The following is a 22708-nucleotide window of genomic DNA, read 5'->3' as shown; positions in this document are numbered from 1 at the left end:
GAAATCAACAATGTAAGCATGTCAAACCAAAGGCAAGATTATTTGAGAAGACCATGAGATCAAATCCAGACTCAGTGGCCACAGAGCTGAGCACTGAACTGCAGCTCTTCAAATCATCAGGTAGGACATTCCACTGAATTGTGGCTTTCACAGAGAAAGCTGACTGTCCAAATGCAGTGCAACAAAATGGTATAGTACAATCATGTATAGAGGATATTCTGGAGGATCTAATAGAACTTACTGACAGCATACCATTTTTTATTTAATTTCATTATTCTTTTTATTAAGGCAGGAATGCCCAAATCTCAGTTCCTGACTGTTACCAAGGGTGTGCCGCAGGCATCACTTTACAGGCCTGTTCTGCTCACTATTTATGTAAATGAGATTGCCCTTGTTGGTAAACTGCCATTTTCTCATTCCTGCCATTTGTGGTGCTCTGGCCCATACTTAATAAGCTCCAGTGATTGTCTGATGCTCCATGAGCCCCAAACCAGACCTGATAAAAAACTGCCTTTGCTGTTAGTGCATTGGTCTCATGTAATAATCTGCAATGTCAGCTAAAAGCTAAAACACTTATCCTCTGTATAACTTTAAGACCACTCTTATTAAGGGTTCTCTGCCTGCTGGTGATTGCTTCCACTGAACCTGAAGCTTTTCTATTTCCTGTCCATTTTATTGACTCTGATCGTCCTTGTTTTATTCTTCTACTAAACTCTTAACAGGGTGTTGCTGCAAAAGAACATGTATACTCAGCTATCATTTATCAGTGCATTTGTAGATATAGATCTTTCACAGGTCAATGATAGCAAGTGTCCTTTTTGTCAGCATCCTGTTTTTCAGTCTTTATCAGACTTATTTAGAAATTACAAAACACTTTTTAGCATGTTACTGATGAGTTACGAAACAAATTTAAGCATGTAGAAAACATTCCCACAAACACTACTAGCAAAAACAAAATGAATCCTTTTCTCCAGATTCAAAGACATACAGTAATTACCTTAATATACAGTACATACTCCACTCTGGGTTTAATATTGAGAGTGTCACAGAATACAAATATCTTGGTAACTGACTTGATGATATATTTACAATTCAATATCATGTACCTTGTTGATAAACTGTGACTGAAGCTTGACTTGTACAGAAACAGCAGCTTCCCTTTGGATAGTAAAGGAGGACTGGGGTTTTTTCTCTCATTTATGGATTTTGGGGATGTCATATATCCACATGCTGCTGCCTCTGCGGACCGCAGGTTCATCCCTAGTGATAATTACAACACTCATCACTGCATGCTACATGATAAAGTTGGTTGGGCTTCCCTATCATAGAGACATAATAACCACTAGTACTTATTTCTACAAAGCCCTTGTAGGCAAAACTCCATTTTATATCTCATTTCTGCTGTTGTGGTGCTGTGGACCATACTTAATCAGCTCCAGTGATTGTTTGATACTCCATGAGCCCCGAACCAGACCAAATCTTGTAAAAACTGCCTTTGCTGTTTGTGCAGGGATCTCATGGAAAAATGTGCAATGTCATATAAAAATCTAAATATTTTACCTCTCTGTAACTTTAAGACCAGTCTTATTAACGGTTCTCTGCCTGCCTGTGATTGCTTCCACTAAATCTGAACCTTGTCAGTTTTCCGTCCATTTATTGACCCAGTCTGTCCTTCTTATTATACCTCTATAATTCTATCAACCTCTTAACAGTGTGTTACTGCAAAACAGTATCAGCCAACCTTATTTAACAAAATAGATGAAATGATTAATAACATTACCATTCTCATACCTTGTCCATCAAAAATCTGATGTTTTTACCGCCTTATTTCTACCTTGTGGATTCATATCACACTACAAATATGAAACTCTGAGAATAACAAAGGTACAGTACCTCTCTCAAAGCCCTTTGGTTAGGTCAGGATGTGTCTGCAGCAGAAATAACACTGATCAAACCCTGACAGGTTAATATAACCCAATGTGTGGACAAATGTGTTATGTAAACACATTAATTGACGCAGGGACACAAGCAGTATGCATTTCTGTTTTTTGAAGCCCATTAGCCCTTTTGCATAAACTTTGGATGTTCATGCATTGTGATTAAAAAATGTTGTCACATTTTCTAAAATCATACATTGTCTTCATTGATAGATGAGATACATAATTTATATGTATTGTAAATACAGTATATTACTACATTATAACCTTATTATACCGATGTTGATTTGAACAGTCAACACAAGAGCACTAATGAAAACAACATCTGAATGTAAGTTACATATTGCCAGAGAATTTATAAAATAATAGACAACTCCCCTCTTGCCACTATCCACTTGAAGCTGGACACAAACTGTGGTGTCTCTGTATCCCTGCAAGCAAAACTGATCTGAAGCTAGGTTATTTCTTTTCTAACATGATTTTAGAATTAAAATCATGACTAGGTTTAGACTGGCAAATATTCCTATTGCTCTTTAAATAAGATTTCTTCAGAATAGTCACAACATCTGTGGTGACATCTATGGAAGTTTTGGGCATGCACAAAATGGAATCACTTTATTATCACTTAAATCCATCAAATAAATCCACCACATACATACAATAAAACATACACTATACAGTAAAATGTCCCCACATGCCTAATGTTTAACTTTTTGTTCTGTTACATGACCCCATGGAAGACGAGCATGCATCAGATTTTAACTAAGAAATGAACCACATAATTATTCAATTACAAAGCTACCATAAAAGGTGGGTTTATTCTTTATTATTGGAGTGAATAACTGCTCGACTGAATCCACTTATATAGTTTGGCCTAGGCAAAAATGTTTCCACAATCCACTCAGAGTTCTAGTTGACTTCTCTTTTTAATTCAAACAAAACATTAGAAGAGCCGCATGATTGAATTGTTTTATCCCCTTTCAAGTTAGCCAGAGGGCTAAACCAGAAGTAGCAGGCTCAGCCGGCGAAAGTCACTAGTGCACTTGCTCTGTGGGCCCCACAGATACGGAAGCAATGAGGAAGAAGTTGAACTCTTTTGGCTTCATGCCATGGATGTATAAGAGCTAGATAGGGCTTCTACAGTTTGGCCTAGGCAAAAATGTTTCCACAATCCTCTCAGAGTTGTAGTTGACTTTTTAATTCAAACACAACATAGGCTGATATGCAGTGACAGAGGTTTACAAATATACTTTGCGTAAACCATTAAAATATATTGTGAAAGGATCTTGTTTTTTTCTCCATGAGAAGAGTGCAAAAAATAAAATTCATTTTAAAATAAGTTATCATAAATTTACTTTGATGTCCAAACTATTTTACAAATAAAATGTAAACAAATTCATCATGAACGTTATCCAACTGAGCTTATCAGAGTAATAGAGTAATAGAGCTACTCAACATATTTATACATAATCACAAATGACTGATGATGACTGGAATACACTTCAGAAGTCTGATGTTTGCTGTCCTTTATCTACGTCTATGTCCTTGATCTAAGGAGCACCTGAAATGTAAAACAGTTTCCTCTGCTGGTCAATTAATATTATGAAGAAAGTCTAACATAAAATGAAAAAGAACAATCAACAACAAAAAGTATATCTTATGATTGACAGCTTAGTAGTTACAGTAAATTATTATGAGGTGAAAAAGGGAAGAAAGCTTGAGCACAGCGCCCCAGATCTAAAGGTGAAAGATTAACCACAATCATGATTTCCTCTTTAACCATGGCCCTGTCACTACCACCAACACTTGGGGTTTATTTTTTTGAAACTATCATGAGGTGTTGCAAATGAGTTGTGTAGGTTATAATATCTGTATTCACCATATGTATCAGTGTACAATACTAGAGAAAGAGATTCCAAGCACAAGCCAAGTCAAAAATAATATTTTGATAATGAAAATAATGATGAGTAAATATTGCAATCAAACAATCATTCATGGTTCATGGTACATGTCACAATATTCATATCCACAGTCATACATAAAATAAATGGGCCATTCCATTTTTCTGTGATTTTATATTGTCTTGAAGTTAAGAAATAATGGACACCTAACCCAAGTTAACTATGAAGCTGCTACCTTATTGTACAATATTACCATCAGTCCCTTCAATCAGATTGTTAATACTGTAAGTGTAGTTAAGATCTAGTACTCTTTGCCTGACCTAATCAGTTCGCTAATCATACAACTCAAATTAATCAAACTTCAACAGGTTCCAACATTTCAATTTGGGAATCTAAGTCCTTTTATAAAGACAACAAAAGAAATAAAAAAGGAATTTGATACAGTACCAGTCAAAAGTTTGGACATACTTTCCCAATGGGAAAGTGTGTCCAAACTTTTGACTGGTGATGTATATACATTTACATTTGTGTCAAAATTATTTTCTAATGTGCAGTTTCAGTATTTGTTTATTCATGCCACAACCTTATACTTGAGTATTTAGAATTGACATGTCAAGGCACTGACTGGTGTCCACTGACTTTGTGTCAGTGTGCAAACGGGAAAACTCCTCCCGGAAAGCAGTCTCAAATACATTCAGGATGGATTTGCGAACTTTATCCTTGAAATCTCGGCCCATGAAGACATACAGCAGTGGATTCAGGCAACTGTTAAGATAAGCCAGGCTGGTGGCTAAAGGGACCCCAATAGTGATGACAAGTTCTAATACTCTACTTGACTTATCAATCTGATACCATAACTCAATTAGAGTCATGATGTAAAAGGGAGCCCAGCACAGGAAAAAAGCAGTGATAACAGCAGCGATGATCTTAAAAGGGCGACTTGAGTGGCTGGCCCTGGTACGGTTCCTCCTGAGACGATGGATTATCACAGCATAACAGGAGACAATAACAGTGAAGGGAACAACAAAACCCAGGAGGAAGCGAGTGATGGTCATGGCCTTTAAACGAAGCAGTCGTAACTGTTTCACAGATGGGTTATTGAGGTCATTAGAAAAAGCATAGTTGTCGTAGCATATGATTGGTTTATCATGAGATGATAGCCAAAGGTCCCTGAAGATGAAGCATGGAGCGCTGAGTATCAGACCCAATACCCAAACACCCAGACTCACACAGGACGCCTTGCGTACATTTCGGTTGTTCTGGGCCCAGACTGGCCACACCACAGACACATATCTGTCCACACTGATCACCACCAGAATGTAGACACTGGCAAACATGTTCAGAAACCTTACTGTGTTGTCCAGTTTGCACATGAAATTGCCGAAAGGCCAGTGGAAACCCAGAGCTGTGTACGTCGCACTAAAAGGAAGGAAAGCTGTGAAGAGGAAGTCAGCCACAGCAAGGTTGAGGATCCAAACCGTGTTCACTGTTTTCTTCATCTTGAACCCAGTCACCCAGATAACCACTCCATTTCCGAGCACACCCAGAACGAAATCCAGGGAGTAGATAACGACAGACATGATGTTGAGAGACCTTGTCAGATTATCATAGTTGTCATTAGAAGAGCCAATTTCTTCACTAACACCTGTTGTATTGGTGTGATAGGAAGGTGTAGCAGTCATCTCTGTTATTGTCTTGAGATCTGCAATGGTAAAAGGAAGAACAAATGTAATCTCCCCCTGTATGTATCTATCTATATATATTTCAACACACAATTGAAAATGCATTTAGCTCTCAAAAATAGCCTATGAAGATGCTTTTCACAAAGATTTGACTTGAACTATGCAAAGTTGTATCAAGTTCTGTCAACAGTCCAAATGGTTACTTTATTGTTTTTATTATTATTATTTTATTATTGTTATTATATTTTTATTATTTTTGATCATGTTATTATTTATTTATACCCATTTTCTTGTTAACCAACAAAGTGTCAGAGAAAGTGCAGAGAAAATCCACATCGTATTGTATTTATTTATCGGGACAGTGTACAGTTTTTAACATAAGTGATGCACTATACCAGATTTAGCTTCAAGCTAATTTTCATCTGCAGTCCCTTATAATTAAAACATATAACAGCACAAGAACAAACAGTACAAAGCAAAAAACACACAGGACACATTATACAAAATACAAAATACAAAGCTACACACAATAGCACATTGCATACACCCACAATGTCAACCAGAAATCAACAATGTAAGCATGTCAAACCAAAGGCAAGATTATTTGAGAAGACCATGAGATCAAATCCAGACTCAGTGGCCACAGAGCTGAGCACTGAACTGCAGCTCTTCAAATCATCAGGTAGGACATTCCACTGAATTGTGGCTTTCACAGAGAAAGCTGACTGTCCAAATGCAGTGCAACAAAATGGTATAGTACAATCATGTATAGAGGATATTCTGGAGGATCTAATAGAACTTACTGAATACAAACATACATACAAACAGCATACCAGTTTTTATTTTATTTTGTTAGTATTTTCATTAAGGCAGGAACGACCAAACCTCTATTCCTGCCTGCTTCCAAGGGTGTGCTGCAGGCATCTCTTTTGGGGCCTGTCCTGCTCACTATTTATGTAAATTAGATTGCCCTTGTTGGTAAAGTGCCATTTTCTCATTCCTGCCATTTGTAGTGCTCTGTAGTGCTAATAAGCTCCAGTGATTGTCTGATGCTCCATGAGCCCCAAACCAGACCTGATAAAAAAAACTGCCTTTGCTGTTAGTGCATTGGTCTCATGTAATAATCTGCAATGTCAACTAAAAGCCAAAACACTCTGTGTAACTTTAAGACCATTCTTATTAAAGGTTCTCTGTCTGCTGGTGATTGCTTCCACTGAACCTGAACCTTTTCTATTTCCTGTCCACTTTATTGACTCTGTCCGTCCTTGTTTTATTCTTCTACTAAACTCTTAACAGGGTGTTGCTGCAAAAGAACATGTATACTCAGCTATCATCTATCAGTGCATTTGTAGATATAGATCTTTCACAGGTCAATGATAGCAAGTGTCTTTTTTGTCAGCATCCTGTTTTTCAGTCTTTATCAGACTTATTTAGAAATTACAAAACACTTTTTAGCATGTTACTGATGAGTTACGAAACAAATTTAAGCATGTAGAAAACATTCCCACAAACACTACTAGCAAAAACAAAATGAATCCTTTTCTCCATGATAAAGTTGGTTGGGCTTCCCTGTCATAGAGACATAGTAATCACTAGTACTTATTTCTACAAAGTCCTCGTAGGCAAAACTCCATTTTATATCTCATTTCCGCTGTTGTGGTGCTGTGGACCATACTTAACCAGCTTCAGTGACTGTGTGATGCTCCATGAGCCCCGAACCAGACCTGATCTGGTGAAAACTGCCTTTACTGTTAGTGCAGCGATCTTGTGGAAAAATGTGCAATGCCATCTAAAAACATTTTACCTCTCTGTAACTTTAAGACCATTCTTATTAATGGTTCTCTGCCTGCCTGTGATTGTTTCCACTGAATGTGAACCTTGTCAGTCTTCTGTCCATTTATTGACTCAGTCCGTCCTTGTTATTATACCTCTATTATTCTACCAAACTCTTAACAGTGCATTACTGCAAAAGAGCATCAGCCAACCTTGTTGAACAAAACACGTGAAATAAATAATAACATTATCATTCTTATACTTTGTCCATCTAAAATCTGATGTTTTTATTGTCTTATTTCTACCTTGTGGGTTCATATCACGCTACAAATATGAAGCTCTGAGAATAACAAAGGTACAGTACCTTTCTCAAAGCTCTCCAATCAGTTGAGGATGTGTCTGCAGCAGAAATAACTCTGATCAAACCCTGACTAGTTAATATAGCCTAATGTGTGGACAGACGTGTTATGTAAACGCACTCATTGAGGCGGGGACACAAGCAGCATGCACTTCTCTTTTTTGAAGCCCATAAACCCTTTTGCATGAACTTTGGCTGTTCATGCATTGTGGTTAAAAAATGTTGTCACATTTTCTAAAATCATATATTGTCTTCATTGATAGATGAGCAACATAATGCATCTGTACCCTAGATACACAATAGTACTACATTATACTCTTATTGTACCCTTTATACCCCTTATTACATTATACCCTTTGCAGCACCTCTCATGTTTTCAGTGGTGCTCTGGTGTTGACTGTTTGAATCAACATTTGGATGTAAGTTACATATTACCAGAAAGTTTTATAAAATAGTAGACAACTCCCTTCTTGCCACTGTCCACTTGAAGCTGGACACAAACTGTGGTGTCTCTGTATCCATGCAAATAAAACTGATCTGATGCTAGGATATATCTTTTCTAACATGTTTTTAGAATTAATATAGTATTGGAAGTTTTGAGCATGCACAAAATGGCATCACTTTATTATCAGTCAAATACATCAAATGAATCCACAACATACATACAGTAAAACATACACATAAGTAAAATGTCCCTGCATGCCTAATGTTTAACTTTTTGTTTTGTGACATGACTCCATGGAAGATGAGCATGCATCAGATTTTAACTAACAAATGAGCCACATAAGTACTTAATTACAAAACTACCTTAAAGGTTGGGTTTATCCTTTACTTTTTTTAAAATACTTTTTTATTTTATTATCATGGCATTTCATCCATCTAACCCATTGACCAGGTTGTCTGGTACACCAGGGCTAGACCTAAACGCACGACTCAAACAGTAGTTCCAAAAAAGTCTTAAGTCTTTAATAGCAGGTTCGGTACACGGGCAGGCAGTCAGAGAGGGCAACAGGACCAAAAGGGCTAGGTAGAGGCAGAGTCAAAAAAAAAGGCAGATCCGGGGTCAAAAACACTAGAGACTATAACAAAGAGGATAATGCTGGAACGCTTGCGACTAAGGGCTAAGATGAACTGGCACAGGAAGCAGGGGTCACATAGACTAAAAACACAAGGGGAGTGAGGGTAATGAGACACAGGTGGAGGACATTAGGGGATGAAGACGAGGACAGGAGCGGGAAACACACAAGGGCAGGAAGTGGATCTGAAACCAGAGGAGAGTTAGAAACCAAAATAAAACAGGAAATGCAGGACTAAATGAGAGAAAAAACAAAACATAACCTGAAGGCAGGATGATTCATGACAGTATCCCCCCCCTCAAGGGACGGCTCCAGACGGATCAGGAAGATTGCGGTGGCACCAGTGAAAGTCCTGAATGAGGCCCGGCTCAGGAGGGAAATAGAGGACTCTCCTAGATGGGCTTGACACGGGAAACGTGAAAGGTGGGGTGAATTCTCCAGGTCCTGGGGAGCTTGATACAGACAGCAGCAGGGTTAATGACTTTGGATACAGGGAAAGGTCCAACAAAACGGGGTGCCAGCTTACGTGACTCCACCCTGAGGAGAGGATCCTGAGCAGACAGCCACACTCTTTGCCTTAGCTGGTAAGAGGGGGCCGGGGTCCGCCATCTGTCCGCAGCCCTCTTGTTTCCGGCTGCGGCCCTGATCAATTGAAGCCTGGCCCGGCTCCAAACCCGGCGACACCGGAGGATGAGGGCTTGAGCAGATGGAACTGCTTCTTCAGTCTCTAACTCAGGAAACAGGGGAGGCTGATAACCGAAGGCACACTGAAACGGAGTAAGACCAGAGGCAGAGCAAGGCAAGGTGTTTTGTGCATATTCGACCCAGATAAGATTCTTACTCCAGGAGGAGGGACAACTGGAGATGAGACAGCGAAGGCCCTTCTCCAGTTCCTGGTTCAGTCTCTCTGTCTGCCCGTTGGACTGGGGGTGATAGCCAGATGTGAGGCTGACTGCGGCTCCAATGAGTGAGCAGAAGGCCTTCCAGAACTTGGAGATGAACTGTGGCCCCCGGTCAGACACCACGTCGCTGGGGAAACCATGCAAGCGGAACACATGATGCAGAACCACCTCAGCCGTTTCCTTGGCTGAGGGTAACTTAGGTAAAGGTATAAAGTAAGCCATCTTAGAAAATCTGTCAACCACTGTGAGGACAACTGTGTTACCTTCAGAGGGTGGCAAACCTGTGACGAAGTCCAGTGACATGTCTGACCAGGGGCGCTGTGGGATGAGACAGAATGAAATTGAATCGGTTGAAAAAGAGAGCCCACCTTGCCTGCCGGGGGTTGAGCCTCTTAGCAGAGTGGATGTATTCCAGGTTCTTATGGTCTGTCCAGATGAGAAACAGCTGCTCAGTGCCCTCCAGCCAGTGCCGCCACTCCTCCAGAGCCACCTTAATAGCCAGCAGCTCCCTGTTGCCCACATCATAGTTCCTCTCAGAGGGGGACAATTTCCAGGAGAGGAAGGCACAGGGGTGGAGCTTGTTATTCACTGGGGACCGCTGTGACAAGACCCCTCCTACTCCTACATCAGAGGTGTACACCTCCACCACAAATTGAAGGTGAGGGTCCGGAGGAGTGAGGATGGGAGCTGTGGTGAAGCTGGTCTTAAGTCTCTGAAACAAGAGTTCAGCCTGGGGAGTCCACTGAAACTTGACATTAGGGGAGGTTAGTGCATGTAAGGGGGCTACAATGGAACTAAAACCCCTAGTGAAACGTCTATAGAAATTGGCAAACCCCAGGAAACGTTGCAAGTGTTTCCTGGAGGTGGGAGTGGGCCAGTCAGACACAGCACTAACCTTGGAGGGATCCATCTGGAGGTGGTCCGGTTTGATGATGAACCCCAGGAAGGAAATGGAGGTGATGTGGAACTCACACTTCTCAGCCTTGACGAAAAGCTGGTTATCCAGAAGCCTCTGCAGGACTCGGCGAACATGTTGTAAATGAGTCTCAGGGTCAGGGGAAAAAATCAAGATGTCATCCAAATAAACAAAAACAAAGTCGTTTAACATATCCCTCAGGACATCATTAACCAGGCTCTGGAAGACAGCAGGGGCATTAGTCAATCCAAATGGCATCACCAAATACTCATAATGCCTACCAGGAGTGTTGAAAGCAGTCTTCCACTCGTCCCCCTCCCTTATCCTCACCAAATGGTAGGCATTTCTGAGATCGAGCTTGGTAAATATCTTAGCTCCCTGTTAAGAGTTCAAAAGCTGAAGAGATGAGAGGGAGGGGGTACTTGTTCTTGATGGTGACCTCATTCAGACCATGATAGTCGATGCATGGCCGGAGGGACTTATCTTTCTTGTCCAAAAAGAAGAATCCTGCCCCCGCTGGAGAGGAAGAATAATAATAATCCCAGCAACCAGGGAGGCTGAGATATACTTGTCCATGTCCTCACATTCTGGGGGCTGACAGGGAGTATAAACGGCCCTTAGGGAGAGAAGCCCCTGGGAGCAGGTCAATAGCACAGTCATATACTCTGTGTGGAGGAAGGGAGGTAGCCCGGGACTTGTTAAACACCTCCTTGAGGTCATGATAACACTGGGGAACCTTGGCTAAATCGGGATAATCAGACTTATCTTGGTCTAACAGGGGCTCTGGGCCGACTGGTGTGAGAAGGACTGCGGGAGGTTGAGACTCTCGGGGGCTCTGAGGGAAAACAGTTCTTTTGGCACCTCTCCTCCCAACCAATAATTTCCTCGGTGGCCTAGTTAACTTGGGGGCAGTGCTGGGATAACCAAGGGAACCCCAAAATGAGTGGGTGTAATGGGGAGCTATAGAGGTGGAAACTTAACTTTTCAGTGTGTCCCTCAGCTATGAGGACTTGAAGGGGCTCGGTGCGGTGAGTAACTCTATATAGTAACCTCCCATCCAACGTGCTGGCTTCTAGGGGTCTGAGAAGAGGAAACACAGTTAATTTCAGTCTTTTAGCAAGTTTCCAGTCCATAAAACTCTCATCAGCACGTGAGTCTATCAACACCTTGAGTCTTTCAGAAAAAACAGGGGAATTTATCACAACATCAGTCAATGATCGAAGCTTGTAGTTAGGAGAGATTGTTTGGCTCACCAGCGCCCTCCTCCTCACTAAAGTTTTTAGTCTATAAGATCAACAGTCAGTAGGATCCTTGCCTTCTTTGTGTATGACTGTAATTATGGAGCTGCACCAAGTGTTTGCCCACCTACTATGATCTAACACCCATTTAAACGTTCTTTCTAAAGTCGGCAGTAGTTCTTTATCCAATTCCTTATAAAAATCACCTGTAAATTTGTTTCTTTATTGCTACATTGATCTCATCTGACGTAACTGGCAAAATCAGGTTTACATTTTGTTTATCTCTTATCTGCGGTAGTTTTATTCTGGATAGATATTCCTTCATTCTATTTTGAGGGAGCAGATTATTGTCAGGGCTTTATAAATGTTTGTAGTATTTTGCAAATTCTTGTGCTATTTCTCATTTAGCTTTTACACTTCTATTCCTGGTTTGGTCTTTGATAGAAACAGTGTTTGATTTTATCTGTTGTTTTTTCAATTTATAGGCCAGGTTTTTCATTGCTTTTGCTCCGTTATCAAAGTATTGTTTTTTAGTAAATATCAATGATTTCTTTACCTTTTCAGTTAGTAATCGGTTGAGTTCTTTCCTTAGTTCATTCAAAGAATGCAAATCAACAGTGTCCTTTTGCCTTGTGCTCTCATTCCCATATCCTTAATGATTGTTCTATTTCCTTGACTCTTTTGTTCCTCTCTCTCTTCTCATATGAAGCAAATGATAAAAAAAAAAAAAAAAAATTAATACTGCTTTTACTCCCTCCCACAGTGTGACCGGTTCAACTTCCTCTGTATCATTTATTTCTAGGTATTTTTTAATAGTTGATCTTATTTTAATCTTGAGGTCTTCCATTTGTACCAGGGAATTATTTAGTCTCCAAAGAGTATGACCCACCTCCAGATCAATGTTTAATTTCATTGTTATCAAAGCATAATCAGACAATGTGATCTAATTTATATTACATTCTATAATCCTTGATACACGATTCTTAAACAAAAGAAATAGTCTAGTCTCAAAAATCTATGGTAAGATTTTGAAAAGAAGGTAAAATCTCTTTCTTTCGGGTGGAGAGTTGTCCACTCATCTATCAGCCCCATTTCCTTGGCTGCTCCTCTCATTATTTTAGCAGCTTGATCTGAGCTATGTTGTCTATCACTTTGTGTATCAATACTTGGGTCCATGATTAGGTTTAGGTCACTTGCAGTGATTGTTACCCCTCGACTTACTGAAACTATTATTTCAACAATCTTTTAAATTAGGTCTGGGCCTTCTTTAGCGGAGTTGTAGACATTCATAAATGAAACCATTTCCTCATCAATCCTTCCAACTACCATTACATATCTACCTTCCTTGTATGATATCAGCTTTTCCAGCGTAAAAACTATTTGTGGCATTATTAAAATAGCAACTCCTTTTTTGAGGACTTGTAAGATGAGTGATATACGTGAGCATTTGTAAGTTTCACTTGGAGTGTTTCCTGCAAGATTATACCTCCTGTTTCTTTTCTGAGTTGTTGCAGTAACTTCTCATGCTTAATCGGATTACCATTCACATTATACGAGATTATTTTTAGTGTTTTCATTTCTTAGAGTCAGTTAACATATGAGACAATTTACCCTTCAAATCATATTCCATGTTATAAAAGGGATCTTTGATCATGCTATTTTTCTGACACCTAACTTTATGGCTGACAGCTGTGAAAATCAGTGAACATAAAAACAACATACTAACAAAACAATAACTTTCAATGGTGGCAGTCACTAATAGACTGCCGAGTGGATAAAGATTCCCTAAATATGAGTAGGAATCTGGGGCTGCTGACCCAGACTGCCCCATTTGGAAAAAGACAAACAAAACAAACAAACAAACAAAAAAAACCCCAACAGTTTACCAGTAACACTCTGCGTTGTACATCGCTGTGTGTGTGTACATTTGTATTTGTGCTTGCTGCTGCCATAAACTCTGTCACGGTACCTAAGCTGTAGGCTTACCCCCTCGCTCTCTCAGTAAGTCCGCAGCTGTCTTGTAGTCTTCCCACTGCGTCCTCTGCTGTTCAAATAGTGCTGATGGATGCCCGACCTGGGTCCTGGATGCCGGGTCTTCCTGCTCAAGCAGGTGTTGAGCCCTACTGAGTTGTACATCTGCGTTCCGCAATCACCAAATACTCTTAGCTTTTCTGGATAGATGCGATTTCATCCCTTTCTCCCTTAGCTCTTTTCTTATTGGAGCATATTGGCTTCTCTCTTTTTGCAGTTTAGATGAGTAGTCCTGGTCGAAGTAAATCCGACTGCCCTCGTGCATTATTACTTTTCCTGCTAAATGTTTGCGTAGTGTTGCCAACTTCCACTAATAGAGAGGTGGATAGCGGCGAGGTCCTTTTGTTGAAGCGTGTTCTGTTAAGTAATAGTGACTCGTGTTTGATTGTGGGAGGAAAAGATTTGACTAAACCCAAATATTTACCAGTGCTTGTGAGTGTTTGCATCTTCCAACATGTCTGAAACTGCTGGTTCTGCAGACAAACGTCCAAATTTCAGATCAGTCATACAAGTGCTACACATAAAAGCACCCAGTGTAGAAAAAGCAGTAAAATCAATCACTTTAAGCTCCAAGCAAAAAGTCACATTAGTCAGCAATGCAGTGCCAGTTCATTCAAAGCATTCCCCTAGAGTTTGCACTTTCACCACATTTTCAAATTGAAGCTCAGAGAAAACAACTTTTGTTTAATCAGCATTACTGGATGAACACTGGATATCTTGGATCATTGGCAACATTAAATGTGTGGCTTCACAGAGTTTAGGTGACAAAATTGTTGAATGTGGTCTTTATAGGTAGGTATCTACCTAGGAGCCAATTCAAACCCTTAACAGCCGGAACATCCTCTCTTGTGCTGTTTAATGCTGCTTGCATCTCTGCTTGCGTTTGCACAGCAATATCTTCTTTTATACTCAGCACCAAACTATGGAGACTGTTTCTGGCCTCCTCCTCCATGCTTGCTGTATTTGTTTTTTGCTCGTTGCGTCTGTGTTTTTTCTTTTTGAGTAACTGCTCCTGAGCAAAATTCAAATCAAAATTTGATTGCAACCAAGTATGGGAATGATGTACATACAGCCAACCACATTGAACAAATAACATTTCATACAATTCTATCCACATTGCATAGACGGAAAAACCAGATATTGCACCACAGTGTAGCAGCACCTTGTACTAGGAAATAAATGAGGGTTTTGAATGAATAAAATAAGCGCGCGCGTGTGTGTGTGTGAGTGTGTTGGGGGTGGGGGATATTTTGCGATAGTATGAATGTCTTTTGCAACTAATCTACTTGCTACTAGGAAGAAGCTGTTGTTGGATCTGGTTCAGGTTCAAGGTAGAAGTTGCTATCCACTTGCAAGCCCACTTTCTGTCAGACACTCTGCCACAGGAGGTGAACCTCAGCAGGACTTCAGGTGGTGTACAGAACAGTAGCAACATGCATGTTGAAGTCTGTTGTTGTTGAGCAGTGACTCAACAGGGATACATGACCTGAAGCAATAGACAAACAAGTATAAGTATAATACTAAAAAGTGTTCACGATAAAAAAGAACAAATGAAAACACACAGATGATGGAACACTAACTCCGAGTTGATTATATAACTCCATTGACTACAACAGTGGTAACTCAAATACACACAGTAACAACAACAAAAATTAAACATAACCTGCTTTAGTTGACTGAACTGTTGACAGACTGTTGGCAAATGTCTCATAATAGCCAGATATTAAAGTTAGCTGAGTAACGTTAAGTTACACAGGGGCAATGCTAACAGCTGGGCTAACTCACCTTTACTGAGGTAACGATGTGTTGTCTCAGCAACAGCTTGTAGATTTGCTCTTGTTGTTCCCAGCACTTGGCAAAATCTCTGTAGCCTTCCGGAGAGTTATGATGTCAGTATTTGACATCACGTTAATTTTTGTTCTGTAAATTACTCAGATGCACCAGCAGATTCAGTAAAGCTAGCGTTAGCTAGCTAACGTCTCCATTCCTCCATTTCACATTACGAATTTGTTTGAATATTACTACATACAATCAAACCACCAACAACGTGACAGCCTGTGCTGATGAGACTCAACAGAACTTTTATTATGGGAGTCGTTTACAGGAGGGGGGGCTTCTGGGGGGGACTGATTTGCTTTGCTTTAACACATGGATGTATAAAGAGAAGTGGATACAGGAAGGGCGCCAGGCTTTGAAACAAATTTGACATAGCAGCCAGACCATGTAATTACAATGTCATGCGATGCACCAAATGCCAAAAAAGACTTTTTCCCATAGATTTACATTGTGAAAGAGACGTCTGTAAATCAGCGGATACATTTTCTTAGCGTCACAACACCTGCGAAATAACTCGTTTCAATATCATAATTTGATCTGTTCGGTCTGATCACATTTCGAAAGTTTAGAAGAGCCGCATGATTGAATTGTTTTATCCCCTTTCAAGTTAGCCAGAGGGCTGAACCAGAAGTAGCAGGCTCAGCCGGCGAAAGTCACTAGTGCACTTGCTCTGTGGGCCCCACAGATGCGGAAGCAATGGGAAAGAAGTTGAACTCTTTTGGCTTCATGCCATGGATGTATAAGTGCTAGATAGGGCTTCTACAGTTTGGCCTAGGCAAAAATGTTTCCACAATCCTCTCAGAGTTGTAGTTGACTTCTCTTTTTAATTCAAACACAACATAGACTGATATGCAGTGACAGAGGGTTACAAATATACTTTGCATAAACCATTAAAATTATATTGTTAAAGGATCTTGTTTTTTTCTCCATGAGAAGAGTGCAAAAAATAAAATTCATTTTAAAATAAGTTATCATAAATTTACTTTGATGTCCAAACTATTTTACAAATAAAATGTAAACAAATTCATCATGAACGTTATCCAACTGAGCTTATCAGAGTAATAGCACATGATATAAAAGCTACTGATAATAACTAACTTTGAGACAAAAGAGCTACTCAACATATTAATACATAATCACAAATGACTGATGATGACTGGAATACACTTCAGAAGTTTGCTGTCCTTTATCTACATCTATGTCCTTGATCTAAGAAGCACCTGAAATGTAAAAAAAGTTCCCTCTACCCTTCAATTTGTATTATGAAGAAAGTCTAACATAAAATGGAAGAGATGATCACCAACAAAAAGTATATCTTATGATTGACAGCTTAGTAGTTACAGTAAATTATTATGAGGTGAAAAAGGGAAGAAAGCTTGAGCACAGTGCCACAGATCTAAAGGTGAACGATAAACCACAACCATGATTTCCTCTTTAACCTTGGCCCTATCACTACCACCAACACTTGGGGTTTATTTTTTTGAAATCGTCATGAAGTGTTGCATCAGATGAGTGGCATTGGTTATAATATCTGTATCCACCATATATATCAGTGTACAATACCAGAGAAAGAGATTTCAGGCACAAGCCATGTCAAAAATAATATTTTGACAATGTAAAAATAATGATGAGCAAGTATTGCAATAACATTCATTCATGGTTCATGGTACATGTCACAATATTCATATCCACAGTCATACATAAAATAAATGGGCCATTCCATTTTTCTGTGATTTTATATTGTCTTGAGGTTAAGAAATAATAGACACCTAACCCAAGTTAACTATGAAGCTGCTACCTTATTTCAATCAGATTGTTAATACTGTAAGTGCAGTTAAGATCTAGTATACTGTGTTTGACCTAATCAGTTATCTAATCATACAACTCAAATTAATCAAACTTCAACAGGTTCCAACATTTCAATTTGGGAATCTAAGTCCTTTTATAAAGACAACAAAAGAAATAAAAAAGGAATTTGATACAGTACCAGTCAAAAGTTTGGACACACTTTCCCAATGGGAAAGTGTGTCCAAACTTTTGACTGGTACTGTATATACATTTACATTTGTGTCAAAATTATTTTCTAATGTGCAGTTTCAGTATTTGTTTATTCATGCCACAACCTTATACTTGAGTATTTAGAATTGACATGTCAAGGCTCTGACTGGTGTCCACTGACTTTGTGTCAGTGTGCAAACGGGAAAACTCCTCCCGGAAAGCAGTCTCAAATACATTCAGGATGGATTTGCGAACTTTATCCTTGAAATCTCGGCCCATGAAGACATACAGCAGTGGATTCAGGCAACTGTTAAGATAGGCCAGGCTGGTGGCTAAAGGGACCCCAATAGTGATGACAAGTTTTAATACTTCACTTGACCTATTATCAATGTGATGCCATAACTCAATTAGAGTCATGATGTAAAAGGGAGCCCAGCACAGAAAAAAAGCAGTGATAACAGCAGCGATGATCTTAAAAGGGCGACTTGAGTGGCTGGCCCTGGTACGGTTCCTCCTGAGACGATGGATTATCACAGCATAACAGGAGACAATGACAGTGAAGGGAACAACAAAACCCAGGAGGAAGCGAGTGATGGTCATGGCCTTAAAACGAAGCAGTCGTAACTGATTCACAGATGGTGTTTCGTAGTCATCAGAAAAGGCATAGTTGTCGTAGCAGCTGATTGTTTCATCATCAGAAAGGTCCCTGAAGATGAAGCATGGAGAGCTGAGTATCAGACCCAATACCCAAACACCCAGACTCACACAGGACGCCTTGCGTATATTTCGGTTGTTCTGGGCCCAGACTGGCCACACCACAGACACATATCTGTCCACACTGATCACCACCAGAATGTAGACACTGGCAAACATGTTCAGAAATCTTACTGTGTTGTCCAGTTTGCACATGAAATTGCCGAAAGGCCAGTGGAAACCCAGAGCTGTGTACGTCGCACTAAAAGGAAGGAAAGCTGTGAAGAGGAAGTCGGCCACAGCAAGGTTGAGGATCCAAATTGTGTTCACTGTTTTCTTCATCTTGAACCCGGTCACCCAGATAACCACTCCATTTCCGAGCACACCCAGAACGAAATCCAGGGAGTAGATAACGACAGACATGATGTTGAGAGACCTTCTCAGATCAGCATAGTTGTCATTAGAATGAACACCTGTTGTACTGGTGTGATAGGAAGGTGTAGCAGTCATCTCCGTTATTGTCTTGAGATCTGCAATGGTAAAAGGAAGAACAAATGTAATCTCCCCCTGTATGTATCTATCTATATATATTTCAACACACAATTGAAAATGCATTTAGCTCTCAAAAATAGCCTATGAAGATGCTTTTCACAAAGACTTGACTTGAACTATGCAAAGTTGTATCAAGTTCCTCTGTCGACAGTCCAAATGGTTACTTTATTGTTTTTATTATTATTATTTTATTTTATTTTTTTTAATTATTTTATTATTTTTGATCATGTTATTATTTATTTATACCCATTTTCTTGTTAACCAACAAAGTGTCAGAGAAAGTGCAGAGAAAATCCACATCGTATTGTATTTATTTATCGGGACAGTGTGCAGTTGTTAACATAAGTGATGCACTATACCAGATTTAGCTTCAAGCAAATTTTCATCTGCAGTCCCTTATAATTAAAACATATAACAGCACAATAACAAACAGTACAAAGCAAAAAACTCACAGGACACATTATACAAAATACAAAATACAAAGCTACACACAATAGCACATCGCATACACCCACAATGTCAACCAGAAATCAACAATGTAAGCATGTCAAACCAAAGGCAAGATTATTTGAGAAGACCATGAGATCAAATCCAGACTCAGTGGTCACAGAGCTGAGCACTGAACTGCAGCTCTTCAAATCATCAGGTAGGACATTCCACTGAATTGTGGCTTTCACAGAGAAAGCTGACTGTCCAAATGCAGTGCAACAAAATGGTATAGTACAATCATGTATAGAGGATATTCTGGAGGATCTAATAGAACTTACTGAATACAAACATACATACAAACAGCATACCAATTTTTATTTTATTTTGTTAGTATTTTCATTAAGGCAGGAACGACCAAACCTCTATTCCTGCCTGCTTCCAAGGGTGTGCCGCAGGCATCTCTTTTGGGGCCTGTCCTGCTCACTATTTATGTAAATTAGATTGCCCTTGTTGGTAAAGTGCCATTTTCTCATTCCTGCCATTTGTAGTGCTCTGTAGTGCTAATAAGCTCCAGTGATTGTCTGATGCTCCATGAGCCCCAAACCAGACCTGATAAAAAAACTGCCTTTGCTGTTAGTGCATTGGTCTCATGTAATAATCTGCAATGTCAACTAAAAGCCAAAACACTCTGTGTAACTTTAAGACCATTCTTATTAAAGGTTCTCTGTCTGCTGGTGATTGCTTCCACTGAACCTGAAGCTTTTCTATTTCCTGTCCACTTTATTGACTCTGTCCATCCTTGTTTTATTCTTCTACTAAACTCTTAACAGGGCGTTGCTGCAAAAGATCTTTCAGTGCATTTGTATCTGCAGTATAGTACTACTAGTATTTCACTATGTTGGGAAATGTTCCTTTTGTCATCTTCCTGTTTTTTACTCTTTATCAGATTTCTTCTGAAATTACGAAACATATTTTGGCATGTTAGTCATGAGTTATGAAACAAATTTAATCATGTGGAAAACACTCCCACAAACACTACTGGCAAAAACAAAATAAGACATACAGCAATGACCATAATATACAATACATACTCCACACTGAGTTTAATATGGAGAGTGTCACAGAATACAAATATCTTGGCATCTGACTTGATGATATATTTTCAATTCAATATCATGTACCTTGTTGATAAACTGTGACTGAAGCTTGACTTGTACAGAGACAACAGCTTCCCTTTGGGTAGTAAAGGAGGACTGGGTTTTTTTTCTCATTTATGGATTTTGGGGATGTCATATATCCACATACCGCTGCCTCTGGGGACCACAGGTTCATCTCTAGTGATAATTGCAACACTCATCACTGCATACTACATGATAAAGTTGGTTGGGCTTCCCTATCATAGAGACATAATAACCACTAGTACTTATTTCTACTCAGTCCTCGTAGGCAAAACTCCATTTTATATCTCATTTCTGCTGTTGTGGTGCTGTGGACCATACTTAACCAGCTTCAGTGACTGTTTGATGCTCCATGAGCCCCGAACCAGACCTGATCTGGTGAAAACTGCCTTTGCTGTTAGTGCAACGATCTTGTGGAAAAATGTGCAATGCCATCTAAAAACATTTTACCTCTCTGTAACTTTAAGACCATTCTTATTAACGGTTCTCTGCCTGCCTGTGATTGTTTCCACTAAATCTGAACCTTGTCAGTTTTCTGTCCATTTATTGACTCAGTCTGTCCTTGTTATTATACCTCTATTATTCTACCAAACTCTTAACAGTGCATTACTGCAAAAGAGCATCAGCCAACCTTGTTGAACAAAATAGATGAAATGATTAATAACATTATCATTCTTATACCTTGTCCATCCAAAATCTGATGTTTTTACCGTCTTATTTCTACCATGTGGATTCATATCACGCTACAAATATGAAATTCTGAGAATAACAAAGGTACAGTACCTCTCTCAAAGCTCTCCAGTTAGGTGAGGATGTGTCTGCAGCAGAAATAACCCGGATCAAACCTTGACAGGTTAATATAACCTAATGTGTGGACAAATGTGTTATGTCATCGCACTTATCAAGGCGGGGACACAAGCAGCATGCACTTCTCTCTTTAGAAGCCCATAAACCCTTTTGCCTAAACTTTTGCTGTTCATGCATTGTGATTAAAATAATTTTTGTCACATGTTCTAAAACCATACATTGTCTTCATTCATAGATGAGCTACATAATGTATATGTGCTGTAGATACAGTATAGTACTACATTATAACCTTACTATACCCTTTTATACTATTTATATTACATTAAACCCTTTTTAGCACCTCACACTTTTACTGTGTTGGTGCTCTTGTGTTTTATCATTTACCATTTTAATCAACATCTGGATGTAGGTTACATATTACATTATGGCGCAAGAAAGTCCGAGCAGCATCTGACAATAATTTAGGTTTGCCAAAGAGTTTTATAAAATGGAAGGCAACTCCCCTCTTTCCGCTATCCACTTGAAGCTGGACACAAACTGTGTGCCTCTGTAAATCTGTCCCTGCAAACAAAAACAGATCTGAAGCAGGATTACATTTTTTCTAACATGTTTTTAGATTTAATATTAGTACTGAAAGTATTGCACAGGCATCGTTTGGCAAATGTACCGATTGCTCTTTCAATCAGATTTCCTCAGAAATTTCAAAACACATGGGGCCACCCCCCCCACCCTCTTTTGTCTTGCGTGTTTGTTTTTCATTTCCTTTTGAGGAGTATTTGCATTTTATATCTGCCGCCTCAGGTTTTACATACATTTTATTGTACTTAAAACTAGGTAGATGTCAAGGCAGCTGAAAACTTTGTAAAGAAGTTGATGAAAAGTGAAATTGCATCAAAGTTGTACTATACGCATGGAATACTGAGGTAAAAATGAAAAAAAAAACAAAACCCAACAACTATGAGTTGTAAAACAACTGCTATGTCAATTACAATACAGTCAAAATCCTGATTAATCAGTATGGTCAGGAAAGGTCTACTGGTCCAATTTTTACACAGCCATAATCCAGAGCATCCTGTCACTATCGATTACTGTCTAGTACGGAAACACATCTAAGCACATAAAGAAAATTGATAGAATCATCACCAGAGCATCAAAGATAAGTGATAGGTTGTAACTCTACACACTGCACTCCATATACGCACAGCATACCATCTCACGAGCTATCAAGATCACGGATTACCCTCTCCACCCAGCTCACCATCTGTTTCAGTATCTCCCCTCTGGCAGAAGGTACAGATCACAAGGAGACAGGACAGAACGCCTTAATCGGAGCTTCTTCCTCAAAGCCATACAGTTGATGAATACACAAAAGTTGGTCTAATTGTATTGTATGGTATGTGG

At 39.4% G+C, this 22708-nt stretch overlaps 2 protein-coding genes across 4 annotated transcripts; both read right to left on the bottom strand.

Annotated features, from left to right (window-relative positions):
- Window positions 1-4343: 4343 nt before the first annotated feature.
- On the bottom strand, window positions 4344-15850 carry LOC121905309 (chemokine-like receptor 1). Of its 3 annotated transcripts, none has more exons than XM_042423489.1 (4): window positions 15600-15850; window positions 13770-15300; window positions 8990-11625; window positions 4344-5540 (listed from the first exon to the last, which is right to left on the bottom strand). In XM_042423489.1, exon 4 carries the CDS (start codon window positions 5518-5520, stop codon window positions 4423-4425), a length of 1098 nt encoding a protein of 365 aa, XP_042279423.1. In that variant the 5' UTR covers window positions 5521-5540; window positions 8990-11625; window positions 13770-15300; window positions 15600-15850; the 3' UTR covers window positions 4344-4422. The 3 variants fall into 3 exon arrangements, with proteins under 3 accessions (XP_042279423.1, XP_042279422.1, XP_042279424.1); XM_042423490.1 differs by lacking the exon at window positions 4344-5540 and adding an exon at window positions 8279-8674 and having other exon boundaries at window positions 8990-9128; window positions 9254-15300; XM_042423488.1 differs by having other exon boundaries at window positions 8990-15300.
- A 1855-nt stretch (window positions 15851-17705) lies between these two features.
- LOC121905312 (chemokine-like receptor 1) lies at window positions 17706-21417 on the bottom strand. Its single transcript, XM_042423493.1, has 2 exons — window positions 21284-21417; window positions 17706-18871 (listed from the first exon to the last, which is right to left on the bottom strand). Exon 2 carries the CDS (start codon window positions 18849-18851, stop codon window positions 17775-17777), a length of 1077 nt encoding a protein of 358 aa, XP_042279427.1. The 5' UTR covers window positions 18852-18871; window positions 21284-21417; the 3' UTR covers window positions 17706-17774.
- Window positions 21418-22708: the final 1291 nt, after the last annotated feature.

Source organism: Thunnus maccoyii, chromosome 10 (genome assembly GCF_910596095.1).
Source record: "Thunnus maccoyii chromosome 10, fThuMac1.1, whole genome shotgun sequence".
In the NCBI taxonomy this organism is placed as follows: Eukaryota; Metazoa; Chordata; class Actinopteri; order Scombriformes; family Scombridae; genus Thunnus; species Thunnus maccoyii.
This window is presented reverse-complemented; position numbering and strand designations above follow the sequence as displayed.